Source organism: Gossypium arboreum, chromosome 1, assembly GCF_025698485.1.
Source record: "Gossypium arboreum isolate Shixiya-1 chromosome 1, ASM2569848v2, whole genome shotgun sequence".
Taxonomy (NCBI): domain Eukaryota; kingdom Viridiplantae; phylum Streptophyta; class Magnoliopsida; order Malvales; family Malvaceae; genus Gossypium; species Gossypium arboreum.
This window is the reverse complement of record NC_069070.1, coordinates 109,201,061-109,216,839: the sequence shown is the minus strand read 5'-3', so window position 1 is coordinate 109,216,839 and position 15,779 is coordinate 109,201,061. Positions and strand designations below refer to the sequence as shown.

Here is a 15,779-nt window from a genome sequence, read left to right as displayed (position 1 = left end):
TGGAATCATGGCCTGGAACCACGGCACTGATAGTGGGTAACTGGAATGACGCGAGACGAACAAACGCGTTGATTGAAGTGTTTGCGGCGCCTAAGGTTTGTGAAACCCTAGGTCTTCCGTCCTTGGCTTACGATTTGGGCCACTTGGGCTTCTCTGAGTTGGGTCAAGGGTGTAACGGGTTAGTGGGTTTAGGTATAACTGGGTGTGGGCTTATTGGGTTGTAACCGGGCATAGGGTCTTAGGCTAAATGGGTCTTGTATCATCAGGCCTTTAGGCCCATTTGTAAACTGGACATTTCAACATGGAGATTTATTTATTTAATTTACAAATTTTGTTTATTTCATTATACGGGCCAGGGCGAATTTGGGCTATTACAAAATCAATTGGTAATAAAGCGGCAATCCAGGATCTAACCAACATAGACTCTCTCCAGCATTCCTTGACTTAGTTGTTAGGACTTAGGGGAAGAATAAGGTGTTGCAACCAAACACAGATCATTTTTTCTTCTAACAACAGCCCCAAAAACCTCGTCCATGTCAAGATCTTCCATCTTTACCCCACCAGCAAGTTTCCAGTCAAAATGATACAGCAAGTGTGCAAGAGGTAACTCTACATTCGCCATTCCATACAACATACCAGGACACATCCTTCTTCCAGCACCAAATGGGATAAATTCAAAATTAGCTCCTTTGTAGTCGATTGGACTGTTGACAAATCTCTCTGGATAAAATGTCTCAGCTTCACTCCAATACTCCGTGTTCCTTGCAATAGCCCATGCATTAATGATGACTCTGGACTTCACTGGAATATCATATCCATTGATTTTGCATCCCTGTGAGCACTCTCTTGGAAGTAGCAATGGAAGGGGAGGGTGCAATCTCAAAGTTTCACTGATGACAAGTTTCAAATACTCTAATTCATGCAGCCCTCTACTATCAACATTCCCTTTCCTATTGAAAACTTGCCTCACCTCTGCTTGAGCCTTCTTCATAACTCTTGGGTTTTTCAGCATTTCTGACATTGCCCATTCTAGCGTGGTGAATGATGTATCACTCCCGGCAATGAAAAGATCCTGAAATGGATCAACCATCAATAATTAAATGGGATTTAACTTACGCATATGAAGATCACTACTCAATAGACCAATTTTTACAATTCAACATGTAAAAAGGCATATGGCAAATGGACTTACTAACCATGATTACTGCTTTGATGTTGTCAGTTGTTAAAGGAAATTCAAGGTCTCCATTCTCCTGAAGATTCAAAAGAACATATACAAGATCATCTGCTTCACCCTCAACTCCCTTGCTAGCCTTATGTTCATTGATGACACTTGCAAAAATCTTATCTAGTTTTTGGTGCAGTCTCTCAAGTTTAGGCCTTAATCCAGTGAGGTACTCAAGAAATTTGAGTGTAGGGAATAAATCTGCAACATTGAAACCTGCACCTAACCGTAAAACATCCCTGAAAAGTACTGTGAATTCATCTCTCTCTTTACATTTCCCACCAAAAGCTGTCTTTAAAACAATTTCGAATGTGAGGAAATATAGCATCTGACTAAGGTTGATTGGTGATCCTTCTTTTGAAGAGATTGCTCTAACCAGCTTTGATACCTCTTCTTCCCTGATTGGAGTGAACGATTGCAACCGTTTTAAACTTAACATCTCCAGCACACAAATTTTGCGAAGCTGTCTCCAATAGTCTCCGTAGGGTGCAAATGCAACATCTGTTGCATTGTAAGTTAAAATGGTTGAAGTAAGTAGAGAAGGCCTACTCGCGAAAATGATGTCATGGGTTCTCATCACTTCTGCAGCAGTTTGTGGGCAAGAAACTACGATGGTTGGAATTTCTCCAAGCTGAAGATGCGTCAAGGAGCCATATCTCTTTGCCATGTCTCTTAATGTTTGATGGGGTAGAGGGCCAGCAGCAAGGTGGTGCAAGCTCCCTATGACAGGCAACTTCCATGGCCCTGGTGGTAGATTTAGAGTCTTACTGGATCTGAGTCTCTTCCCTAGTCTCACCAGCATCAACAAAAAGATACTGAAGGTGAAGAGTATTGGGAAGGAGAAGAATTGGTGCTCCATGAATGTAAATTTTTTAAGAGAGAGTTATGACTTTTGTTGATAATGTTTCATTTATTGCAAGGCCAAGGGAATCTTTTTTAGTTTAAGCCAATTTAGCTCCGAAAATGCCTTGATATAAAATTAGTTTCAATTTAGGCTGCTTCCAAAACCTTTGACCAAATCTTGTCAGTCAGTTCGTGGATCTAAGTGGTGGTGGTGGTTGTTATTATTTTGCTTGGTTGGGACCTGAATATAACCCCAATGGAGTATTGACCAATAACCCAAAGAAACCACCATACCATATATGTGAAATCGGTCAAACCAAACAGGCATCATATTTAATCTGTATTGAAACGTATGAGGTTTTTTTCTTATATTTTAAATGGCAGACGAATATGAGCGGCGCCACAAAGTGTTGAATTCGAGCATACTATTTTTTCTTTAATAAAATTTAAATCTCAAGCATTTGTTAATATTGTTTTAAATTTAAATTTTATTTTATAAAGAAGGGTTAGTTTAGTAGTGCTTATAAATAAATGTTTTTATTTTTGAAATTTTTATTTTTCAAAAGCATTATTGAAAAAAGAAGTTAAAATTTTAGTTTTCTCTCCCAACAATATTTTTAGTGTTTAATTATTTTTTCACCATTCCAACAACATAGTGCTTTCCCTTTTTTTTCTTTCTTGGTGCTTAATTACAAATGTATTAAAATTATTAATTAAAAATAAAAATATTTTTAAAATAATACAAATGTGTCAATATCTAATTAAAAATATTTAATAGTTTTATTTAAATATTTAAAATATAATTTATATATTCTAATTAAATTTTATAAATAATTAATATTTATTTATTAAAAATATTTAAAATTTATATTTCATATATTAAAATATTAACAACAAGTTATAATAAATTATTTTTATATTCTTACTTAAATATAATAATATTAACTAATTTGAACATTATTTAAATGCACATTTGTTACTTGATAATACCATGTCTAAAATAAACATTTTATTTTTCAAAAGTACTTTTTGGCAACAATGCTAAACACTCAAATCTTAAAACAAACTTCTCAAAAACACTTTTCCAAAACACTTTTTAAAACATTTTTCAAAAGCATTACTAAACATCTCCAATATCCCTGTATTTTCTTTTATTCTCTTTTGTTTGTTAACATTTGCTCATCTTTCCCTTTGAAATGAATTGAATAAAGTATCTCAATGGGATTTATATATTTAACCATATCATTATTACATTAAAATACTTCATATTTAGGGTAAATTATTAAAATAATCACTTTTGTTTGCCTCAAGTTATATTTTAGTCACTTATTGTAACATCCCGTTTTTAGTCAAATCGGAACAGTGGTTTCGGGATCACAAATCTGAGATCAAAATATTTATTTTATTATTATTTTAATATTTACAACATGATAAAGTGTTTGTGTGAAAGTTTCTTTAGAAATTTTATCATTTAAGTGCTTAATTTGATAAAAAGGACTAAATCGCGTAACGTGTAAAAGTGCTGTTCTATTAGTTAAAAGTATCTAATAGCTATAGAACCTTAAAGTAAAGGTCATTATGTTGTAATTATACCATTATTAGCTTGAGTGGACAAATATGGAAAAGTATTAAATGATTTTTAAGCTATATAACTAAGGTTAAATTTGTAATTTAGTGAATTAATAAGTAAAATAATTAAGTAACTAAAGCTATCATCTTTCTTCTTCAATATTTTCACCGAAAATTGAAAGCTTAAGAAGCCATGGGAGAGTTTTACAGTTCGGCCACATGCAAGCTTAATTATAAGTCCATTTTTGTTCCGCTTTTAATGATTTCTATATTTTTGAGATCGTTGCAGCTAGGTCTAGCTAGCCCAGGGACTATTTTGCAAAACTGTTAAAGATTTTGAATGATGCCATTGATGAATACATGTGTGTTTTGATGTTTGATAATAGATTATGAATGTTGGTTGTGAGTCATATAAGTTTTGTTAAGTGATTTTTAGTGAAAATGCAAAATAGGGATTAAATTGTGAAATATGGAAACTTTGAGGTTAAAATGTGAAATAAATGGAAAATATGGGCTGCTAGGGACCTAATTGAAATTCGGCTAGCATGGGTTTTGATTGAAAGTGTGAATTTGTGTTTTTATGAAATAAGGACTAAATAGTAAAAGATGTGAAACATTAGGGGAAATTGTGTAAAACTGCCTTAAAGTGAATTTTGAATTAAATTGAATAGAGAGATGATTAAATAAGTTGATTTTGATTACATATAGATCAAGAAAAGTGAAATACGAACTTAGATCAGGGAAAGAACAAGGTTACGAAATAGTTGACTTGTTTAGCCGTTTTTGTATCTGAGGTAAGTTCGTATGTTATAAGTTTCATTATAAATGTGTTTTATATGCTTTGATAATGCATAAACTGTGAATACGAGACTATGGATATGTTCGATAGTGATTCGACGACAAATTAGCATTCGAATTCCCGGTTGAACCTTAGGAATATATTAGAATTACTAGTGACATGTCATTAAGGGATTCATTGATTTGGCTTTGGGCCATGATATTGGCACTTCAGGTGCGAGCTTCATTGATTTGGCTTCGGGCCATGATATTAGCACTTCAGGTGCAAGATATGTTGAGTTGGCTTCGGGTCATGATATTGGCACTTAGTGTGCGAGACTCCTGAGTATCCGGCTTCTATTTCGAATGGTTCAATGGGTATATTGAAGATGTGAATTGATGAGAAATAGATACGTATCGGTACAGGTATGTTCGGAAAACTATTCGAATAATGAGTTAAAGAAAGTTGAGAGCTTACTATCATTTATATGGTTAAATTGTATGTTAACTTGGTGATTAATGTTTAAATTCAAGATATGTTATTTATTTTGAAATGTAAATGAATGGTGATAATTATTTCTTATTTTCATACGAGCTTACTAAGCTATAAATGTAATAGTCTGATTTTGGGTCTAGTCGGAACAATAATTTCGGGACCATAAATCTGACACAAAAAAATTTATTTTTATTATATTTTTATGGTCTACTGATAAGTCGTAATTTATACATATTTTATCCCATGCTTAAGACATTTTTGGATGAATTATCATTAGATTTTTGGAATTTGATGCTCCTAATCCTTTAATTTCATGTTTTATACTTAGGTGAGCATAGGAGAGTAAAAAGACTGAGAAACGGGCCAAAAAGCTGAGAAATGGGTCAACGTGGGAAATCAACACGGCCTGGACTTCTTCACATAGGAAGACCACACGCCCGTGTCTATTTAGCAGACTCTAACACGGCCTAAACCCCACACGGGTATGTCCCTGTCGAGCCCAAGTCTAGTTCTACTCGGAAAAGGCTACTTTAGAGGGTTCTTAGGCATTCTAAAGCCTATATAAACATCCTAGAGGAGGATTAAAAGGAGAGACAGAGTAGGAGGCAAGGAATTACTCAAAGAAAGTCGATTGATCCATCTCAGAGGGCGGATTCTTCTTCAAGACTGAAGATCTCCCTTCAATTTCCTTCAGGGCCGGGGTTTTTGGGATTCTTTATGTTTTGTTATTATGATTCTTCTGAGATGTTTTCTTTTACACATATGAACTAAATCCCCTAAATACCTAAAAGGGATGAAACCTAAGACGGATCTTGTTATTATTTTCTAAATTATATGATAAATACTTGATTTGTTCTTAATTATGTGTTCTTAATTCTTGTTTTAATATTCCAGGATATTGATTCAAGTATTGATGTGCTTATTCAGAGGAGCAAAAGTCCCCGTCTAAGAGTAGATCTAGTATAATTAAGCGGAGTTGATTGCACTCCTAGATATAGGGAGACATAAATCTACCGGATTAAGGTCAAACCTAATAAGGGAATCCATAGATCGAGTTAATGCAACACTAGAGGTTTTAATTAGAAAGAGATTTCAATTAATCAACCTAGGGTTAAACGTTGTTACTCTCAAGAGAGATAATAACATAAATTAGGGATTTCTATGGATCGAGTCAAGTGAATAAATCGTCTAATTCAGAGTCAAATAACAAGTGAAGTCTAAGTGGATTTTCCCTTTGGTATTGTCCAAATCAATCAGTTTTCCTAAAAGTATTTCCTCAATTTACTTCCTGTGCATTCTTAGCTTAGTTAATTAGTTTAGATAAAAAAAAATTCTCTTCTTTTTAGGCTAGATAATAAAAAGTAGGCTAATACTAGTACTTTTAGTTCCTGTGGGTTCGGCATTCTGGTCTTGCTATAAGCTATACTACTGTTCGATAGGTGCGCTTGCCTTTATCGTGATAATAGTTAGTTTTCAAGCACGATCAATCATAAATATAAGACTTATCATGCACATCAAGTTTTTGGCACCGTTTCCGGGGAACTAAGATATTAGGAACGCTTAATTTTTATTACTTTAGCTATTTATTTTATTGCAATTTAAATTCTATTTTAACTTTACTAAATTTACTTTATTTTTTTGGCAGGTTTTTATAATTTATGACTAGAAGAAATCCATTAGGACCTCTACTTTTTTATGGTGAGATCGAAAGCACAGCTCGCAGAAAATGAAGAGAAATAAGGCGAAGCCTACGATACATAGAGGAAGGGCAAGAGGACGATAGTCAAACTACAACCAAGGGAATGACTGAAAATCAGAATAATCAGCTACCTCTTGTGGTTGCCGCAGATCCAATAAATCAGAATCCTGCTCCTCGTACTATGTATGATTATGCTAAACCTAATTTAACAGGAACTGAATCGAGTATAGTTAGGCTTGCTATTGCTGCAAATAATTTTGAATTGAAACCTAACACAATTCAAATGATACAACAGTTTGTTCAGTTTGATGGTTTACAGGATGAGAATCCAAACACTGATTTAGCGAATTTTCTAGAACTTTGGGACACTTTTAAAATCAATAACGTTTCTGATGATGCCATTCGCCTTCGGTTGTTTCCCTTTTCATTGAGGAATAAGGCTAAACAGTGGTTGAACTTGTTTCCACAAGGGTCGATCACTACTTGGGAACAAATGACCGAAAAATTTTTAGTTAAATATTTTCCGCCGGCTAAAACGGCTAAATTGAGGAATGATATCTCTTCTTTTGTGCAGATGGATCTAGAAACTCTTTATAATGCATGGGAAAGATACAAGGATCTATTGAGAAGGTGCCCTCACCATGCGTTACCACTTTGGCTACAAGTTCAAGCTTTTCATAATGGCCTGAATCTTTCGACTAGACAGATGATTGACATAGCTGCCGGTGGGACTATTAATAATAAGACACCTGAAGAGGCTTATGAATTTATAGAAGAGATGTCATTGAATAATTATCAGTGGCAAGTCATGAGGAAAAAACGACGAAAATGGCCGGCATTTTTAACGTCTATTTGGTCACTATGCTATCTAATCAGGTAGACCTTTTGAATAGAAAAATTGATGGTTTACTTGGTTCTTCACAGGCTCATCCAATAATGCAGTATGATACAAAGGTAGGTGGAACAAGCAATTCAGAATACCCACCTTATGGCCACAACATGGAAAAAGAGCAATTGAATTATATGGGTAATAATCGTCGACCTCAAAATATCCTTATAGTAACACTTATAATGCAGGTTGGAGGAACCATCCCAACTTCTCGTGGGGTGGCCAAGGAAATCAAAGGCCACAACATCCCCTAGGTTTTCAACAACCACCTTACATGCAGGAAAAGAAATCGACCCTTGAAGAGATGCTAATGAAATTCATCTCAGTGTTAGAAACTCATTTTCAGAATACCGAAATAGCACTTAAGAATCAACAAGCGTCGATCCAAGGGCTCTAAACTCAGATAGGCCAGCTTGCTAAATTGATTTTAGAAAGACCACCAGGAAGTCTACCTAGTAACATCGAACCCAATCCAAAAGAGCATGTGAAAGCATTTACACTAAGGAGTGGGAAAGTGTTAGCTGAATCTAAAAAGAAGCCACCACAAGAAGCTGACAGAAACGAAGGATAGGAAGTAAAAACCGAAAATAATTACAATCCAATTCCAAAGGAATATAAACCACCAATCCCATATCCAACAAATTTGAAGAAGGACCGTATGGATGCACAATTCAGTAAATTTCTTGAACTTTTTAAACAACTACATATTAACTTATCTTTTGTTGAAGCTATATCGTAGATGCCTACATATACAAAATTTTTAAAGGAGCTTCTAACAAACAAAAGGAAATTTGAAGACCTATCTACAGTGGAACTTAATGAGGAGTGCTCTGCCATACTCCAAAATAAACTACCAACCAAACTGAAAGATCCAGGAAGTTTTACTATTCCCTGCTTCATTGGTAGTTTGAATGTTGATAAGGCACTAGCATTAATTTGATGCCATATAAAATGTTTAAACAACTTGGTCTTGGGGAACCTAAAATGGTAAATTGGTACTTAGAGTAGGTGTTGAAGAGATTATTTTTAAAATTTATGATGCCATGAGATTATTTTATTGACTCTATTGGTCATGCTACTCAAAATTCTTTTTAGGAAATCGTACATAAGGACACATTGGAACTGTGTCTTCCCCAAGGAGAGGAGATAGATGATGATGATTCTGAGATAGGTAAGATAAAAGCTGAACTAAATTCCAATGAACCCTCCCCAAGACAAGCAGAATATGAGGGCATTAAGGTAAACAATAAACTTAAGCAAAAACCCTCTATTGAAGAACCTCTCAAACTGGAACTTAAACAATTGCCAAATCACTTGGAATACGCATTTCTTGGAAATAATTCTACGTTACCAGTGATCATTGCTTCTTACTTGCAACCCAAAGAGAAAAAGGAATTGCTCCAAGTATTAAGAGAACATAAAAGAGCCATAACTTGGAAAATTTTTGACATTAAAGTGATTAGCCCTTCTTTTTGCACCTACAAAATTTTAATGGAAGATGATTATAAGCCATGTGTGCAAGCTCAAAGACGACTGAACCCCAACATGAAAGAAGTTGTTAAAGCTGAGATAATTAAACTCCTAGATGCTGGAATAATTTATCCTATTTCTGACAGTTCTTGGGTAAGTCCAGTGCAGGTTGTTCCTAAGAAAAGAGGCATGACAGTTGCAGCCAATGAGAAGAATGAATTAATCCCAACAAGGACAGTCATAGGTTGGAGAGTTTGCATTGACTATAGGAAGCTGAATGATTCTACAAGAAAAGATCACTTCCCCCTTCCATTCGTTGACCAAATGTTGGAAAAATTATCCGGGCACATGTACTACTGCTTTTTAGGACTCTCTGGGTATTTTCAAATTTCAATAGCTCCTGAAGATCAAGAAAAGATGACATTCACATGTCCATGCAGTACGTTTGCTTATCGTAGAATGCCTTTTGGATTATGTAATGCTCCTGCTACTTTTCAGCGCTGCATGATGGCCATTTTTGACGAATTCGTAGAAGACATCATGGAGGTATTTATGGATGATTTCTTGGTATTCGGTAACTCTTTCCATCTTTTCCTTAAAAATTTGAAACGAGTTTTAATAAGATGTGAGGAAACGAATCTTGTACTGAACTGGGAAAAATGTCACTTTATGGTTCAAGAAGGTATTGTGTTAGGTCATAAAATTTCTTGTAAAAGGATTGACGTTGATAAATCTAAAATTGAAACCATTGAAAAACTACCTCCCCCTAATTCAGTTAAGGCTATTAGAGGCTTTTTAGGACATACTGAGTTTTATAGAAGATTTATTAAAGACTTTTCTAAAATAACTAAGCCTTTGACTAAATTACTAGAAAAAGATGTGCCTTTTAATTTTGATCAGGAATGTTTAGAGGCATTTAATACTTTAAAGGATAAATTGATTAATGCTCCTGATCGTGTGATTTCGTGATAGGTTTTAAATATCTATAATTAATCGTTCTTGAAACTAACTATTATCGCGCTGTAGGCAAGCGTACCTATCGAACAGTAGTATAGTTTTAGCAAGACCGGATTGTCGAACCCAAAGGAACTAAAAGTACTAGTAATGACTGTCTTTTTATAATCCAGCCTAGGAATAAAGAGGTTTTGTTTTAACTAACTAATTATCTAAACTAAGAACTCATAGAGAATAGAATTGAGGAATTGCTTTTGGAAAAATCGATTGAATTAAGACAATACCTAAGGAAAAAATCCACCTAGACTGTACTTGTTATTCTGGCTCTGAATCGGACGATTTATTCATTTAACTTGTCCCGTAGAGATCCCTAAGTTATGTTATTATCCCTATTCAGGACTAATAACGTCTAATCCCTAGATTGAATAATTGAGACTTTTCTCTAATTAACACCTTAGGGTTGTATTAACTCGATCTATGGATCCCTTTATTAGGTTTCACCCTAATCCGGCAAAATTTTGTCACCCTATGTTTAGGCGCGCAATCAAATCCGCTTAATTATGATAAATGTACTCTTAGACAGGGTCTATTCCTCCTCTGAATAAGAGCTTATCTTGAATCAGTATCCTGGGATATCAAAACAATAATTAAGAACAAGTTAAATATTTATCATACAATTCAGAAAATAATAACAAGATTCATCTTAGGTTTCATTCCCGTTAGGTATTTAGGGGTTTTAGTTCATAACTAAATAAGAAAACATCTCAGAATAATAAAGAATACAAAACATAAAGAAAACCCAAAACTCCTGAAAAGGAAATTGATAAGAGATCTTCAGTCTTGATGGTGAATTCAGCTTCTGAGATGGATCAATCGGCTTCCTTGGAGTAATTCCTTACTCCCTATTCTATGCCCCCATTTTCTTCTTCCTCTAGGGTGTATTTATAGGCTTTGGAATGCCTAAGAGCCCTTAAAATTAGCCTTTTTCAAATTGGACTCAACTTGGGCTCGGTAGGGACACGTCCGTGTAACACGCCCGTGTGCGATTACTTCAGGCCGTGCTCAAGCCTGCCAAATTGACACGGCTGTGTGGTCTGCCCGTGTAAGGAGGTCCAGGCCGTGTTGATTTCGTACTTTGGCCCATTTTCTCCGGTTTTGGCCCGTTTCTCGTTCCTTTCACTCTCTTATGCTCTCTTAAGTATAAAACATGAAATTAAAGCATTAGGAGCATCGAATTCACCAATTCTAATAGGAAATCATCCATAAAATGTGTTAAACATGGGGTAAAAATATGTATAAATTACGGTTTATCAAATACCCCACACTTAAGCATTTGCTTGTCCTCAAGTAAAATTCTCAACTCATAATCAAAATAAATTCTTCTCAACTTATAATTTCTATTGATAATATCTCAAAATCATTCATAGGTAATCATACATTGAGAATTCAACTAAAAAAAAACATAAAAGTTTCAAACATTCCAAGTTGAGCATTTTCTCCTGAAAACATAGGTGTCCCTCTTCATTTAAGTAATTACCTTTGATTCGGAATATCACAAAGTTTCACATCCTCACTAAAGATCCACTCAAATCACTCGAGGTGTTTTAAGGACAATAAATGAAGCACTCAATAGTCAATAATGAAAAGTCATTACCATAAGCTTGTATGAAAATCAAATCTCCACCACTGATAAATTGAGATGAAACATCAATAAAAAGGTCTTTAGAGGGTTGTAATGAGGCTTGGTTAGGGGGTGTCAAAGAAAGAGTTAGAATCGAGATTGAATTCAAAAATTTCCTAGCTAGAAAAAGAGTTAATCATCACTTGCGTACAACAGAGCTTCTTCTCAGAATATGGAATTACTAATGTGTATACATAGTTGTTGTTGTTGTTGTTGTTTTTTTTTTAGGAACAAGTTAAATAACATAGACTAACTTATTACAAACAAGACATAGCTAAGCAATTTACTCAACTTAAATCTCGACAAAAATAAGGATCAAATTAATTTAGGGGATTTCAACAATAATGGGTTAAGGGTTAATATTAAAGGTAATACAATAAATGGCTTGTTAGGCTCAAAGGGGTTTACTAGGGGTTAATCGTGGAGGTAGGCTTTTCATGACATGACTGGGTTAATCCATAGTGCCTTAATCATTTTGACATATCAAATCAAATGGTGTGGTCTCGACATGCTTAATCAAGCAAGTTCTATAATAATAGTTCAATACTGACCACTCAAAGCAATAATAAAAGTGAACATGAAAGAATTAATAGATGCTCAAAAGGCTCAAAAATCTCACAAAAATTATAGCTTTTTGATGTTTAAAACTTGTGAATTCCAACTCAAAGTATTACCTAAACTTTGGGGAAACAACCTAAGATTTTAAATTCTTAAAAATCGACTTATCATGCTTGATTCTCTAATGTCTTAAAGTTTAAACAATCAATGCATAAATTCCTATGTTTTAATTCAAGATATATCAACAAAAATAAAAAATCAATCAAAATTTATCCTAAATATGATATGAGAGCTTTTCAAGAGAACAAAGTAGTCATTCAGGGATTTTTCTGATAATGAAATAAATACCCCCCCACACTTAAGATGTACATTGCCCTCAATGTACAAAGATAGATATTAGAATATAAAAATAAGATAGGGAGAGAAGTGAAACTTCCTGAATTAAGAATGGATGATATTCTTGGATTAGAGAGATCGAGTATTGGAAATAAAGCTGGAGGTCAAGCATGATTCTGAATGATAAAAGGAGAGTTAAGGGAATAATCTGATAGTAGTGATAAAGATAAGCCGTGTTTTTAAAAAAAACAAATGAATCTTAAAAATGTAATAAAAGAAAAATAAAATAAAATAAGATAGAATAAGATAAATAATCAAATTTTTCAAGTGGCACGGCCGGTGCACACGCCCGTGTGGATCGTGTCCCATCCATGTTCATCATGAATTAAGATGTCGTCACACGGCCTTCTAGCATCCCCGTGTCTCTAGGCCGTGTGGCTACATGATCGTGTTGCACGGCTGTATCTGGCGCGGTTCGCTTCTCCCACAGTCGTGTATTCAGACCCACGCCCGTGTCAATCTAACAGGTTCGAACACAGATGCTAGACGCGGGCATGTCGCACGCCCGTGCTATTTTAATAGATTTACCCACAGTTCTTTCACACGGGTGTGTCTTACCCCTGTGTTGTTTTGGCAGGTTCAACCACGGCCATGTCGCACGGCCGTGGAATTTTATCGTAGCCCATGTTTGGGAAAAATTATTGTCCTATTTTCACACGACCCTAAGCACGCCCGTGCTCTTGGCTGTGTCTCTGTGGAAAACCTGTATTCAAGCGCTCCGTTAGTAAGTTAGATGTTGAACACTAAATTTTAAGGAAGTTAATACAGTTAGTGCTCGGGTCACCTCCTGAGAAGCGCTTATTTATAGTCTAAGCTCGACTTACCTCTCTGTTGAATGACATGGTGGTTTAAGGAGTTTATACTCCTCATTCCTCCTATTAATCTCATCAAAATAAGGTTTTAAACGGGTGTTGTTTACCTTAAAAGTGCCGAAATTGGGATGACTCACCTCTACCGTACCGAATGGGAAAATGCTGAGTACCGTAAGAGGGATTTCTTCATTCGATTTGGTAGCGACAATGTGGGGATCTGTGGCATCTAACAAGACTCTATCTCTAACCTTAAGTTGATTTAAAAAGGGATTGAGCTTGTTCTGTCGTAGATTTAGTTTGTCAGGTGTTCTCGTTTATGCGTCCGCCATTCATCTAGCTCCTTGATTTGTAGCTTTCGATCTTCATGAATGGGTCCTCTACTATTGCTTAAGAATGACTCATGTGCTTCCTTCAGACTTATTTCCTGCAAAGTAGGTTGCACCATATTGTCAGTTTTCGTAGAATGGTCTAGATGATCACCTTCAATTTCCATTGTGTTGCCAGAATTGCGAGCTTGAAGGGTGATTGTTTCTCCTCCCACACAAAGTGTGAGTTCACCTGTGCCAACATCAATAATTGTTTTAGCAATTGCTAAAAAGGCCTTTCTAGAATTAAAAGAGTGTTGCTATCCTCCTCTATGTCTAGAACAATGAAGTCAACGGGAAATATAAATTTATCGATTTTAACTAAAACATCTTCAATAATACCCCTAGGAAATCTTATAGTTTTATCTGCTAATTGAATGCTCATCCTAGTCTGTTTGGGTTTCCTGAGACCTAATTGTTTGAACATTTTGTAAGGCATGACGTTAATACTAGCCCCCAAATTAGCTAATGCATTATTAACATCTAAACTACCAATTAAGCAAGGAATTGTAAAACTCACTGGATCTTTAAGTTTGTTGGGTAGTTTATTCTGAAGAATAGTTAAGCAAACTGCGTTTAGCTTCACATGCGATGCCTCGTCCATCTTCCGCTTATTTGCTAAAAGCTCCTTTAAAAATTTCATTGCGTTTGGCATCTGTGATAGAGCTTCAATAAACGGTAAGTTAATATGTAATTTTTTTAAGAGTTTAAGGAATTTACCAAATTGTTCATCTGAGCGGTCTTTCCTTGTCGCGTTGGGGTATGGCACACGAGGTTTATATTTGACATTCACTGATTTGTTTTTATTGTGATCTACCTTACCTTGACCTTTGCTTACCACAGTTTCTTGCCTTGGTTTTAGCGTAGGCTCAACAAATCCTTCTTCATCTTGAACGTTAATCGCGTTGAGCTGTTTCCTTGGGTTAGGTTCAGTATTACTTGCCAAGCTCCCTTGTGGTCGTTCGGAGATTAGTTTGGAAATCTGGCCTATCTGAGTTTCGAGCCCTTAGATCGACGCTTGTTGATTATTAAGTGTTGTCTCGATGTTCTAGAAACAGGTTTCTGACACTGAGATAAACTTTGTGAGCATCTCTTCAAGGTTTGGCTTCTTTTCCTGTTTGTAGGGCGGTTGTTGGTAGCCTGAAGGTGGTTGTGGTCTTTGATTTCCTTAACTGCTAATAAACACCAAATTATACATATTTTTACCCTAAATACCTAGCATATTTATGGATGTTTATTACTAGATTTATGGATTTTGGTGCTCTTAATTCGGTTATTTCATATTTTGTACTCAGGAGAGCACCAAGAGTCAAAAGGAGCCAAAAACGAGCCAAAAAGGGACAAAACGGACCAGATCGAGAAGATGACACGACCTAAGCCTTGCCACATGGGCAGCTTACACGCCCGTGTCTTTCGAGGGTGTCGACCAAAGCTTTCACGATTCACACAGCCTGGCCATTGACCCACACGGCCGTGTACAATTTAACGGATCGAACACGGCCTGGCAATCACGTCACACGGCCATGGCACACGGGTGTGTCCCTTTTTCAAAGAGTTGTATTTTACATGGAAAAGGATACTTAGGGAGGAAGAAAGCCAATCCAGAGCCAATATAAACACCCTAAGTATGACTTAGAAAGTGGCCGCTCTCTCCAGAACTTTTCTGGAGTATAGAACCGCACGCCGAGAATTACTTGAAGAAAGCCAGACGATCCATCCCAAAAGCTGGAGCTACTCCAAAACTGAAGATCTCTCTCAGAATTCCTTCAGGGGTTTTAGAGTTTTCTTTATGTTAGGTTTTTTTATTTTCATACTTTTGAGATGTACTCTTATTTTATTATGGATTAAACCCCTTAGATACCTAAGGTGGTTGAAACCTATGATGGATCTTGTTATTATTATCTGAACTGTATGATAATTACTTGATTTGTTCTTAATTATGTGTTTTTAATGCTTGAAATAATATTTCGGGTATTAATTCATGCTTTGATGTGCTTATGCAGAGGAGCAAAATTCCCTGTCTAAGAGTAGATTTGGTATAATTA

General features: G+C 35.5%; 1 protein-coding gene and 1 non-coding gene across 2 annotated transcripts; both read right to left on the bottom strand.

Annotated features, from left to right (window-relative positions):
- Positions 1-308: 308 nt before the first annotated feature.
- LOC108481023 (desmethyl-deoxy-podophyllotoxin synthase-like) lies at positions 309-2,203 on the bottom strand. Its single transcript, XM_017784185.2, has 2 exons — positions 1,197-2,203; positions 309-1,072 (listed from the first exon to the last, which is right to left on the bottom strand). The coding sequence occupies exons 1-2, from the start codon at positions 2,082-2,084 to the stop codon at positions 452-454; spliced, it is 1,509 nt and encodes a 502-aa protein (XP_017639674.1). The 5' UTR covers positions 2,085-2,203; the 3' UTR covers positions 309-451.
- Positions 2,204-7,150: 4,947 nt separating this feature from the next.
- On the bottom strand, positions 7,151-7,257 carry LOC128281847 (small nucleolar RNA R71). Its single transcript, XR_008272115.1, has one exon. It is a non-coding gene; the product is annotated as a small nucleolar RNA R71 (small nucleolar RNA).
- Positions 7,258-15,779: the final 8,522 nt, after the last annotated feature.

Coding starts and splice junctions, on each gene's coding strand:
- LOC108481023 (XM_017784185.2), bottom strand. CDS start 2,084: ATGGAGCACCAATTCTTCTCCTTCCCAATACTCTTCACCTTCAGTATC. Junction 1,073..1,196: donor ACATCAAAGCAGTAATCATG/GTTAGTAAGTCC, acceptor GATCCATTTCAG/GATCTTTTCATTGCCGGGAG.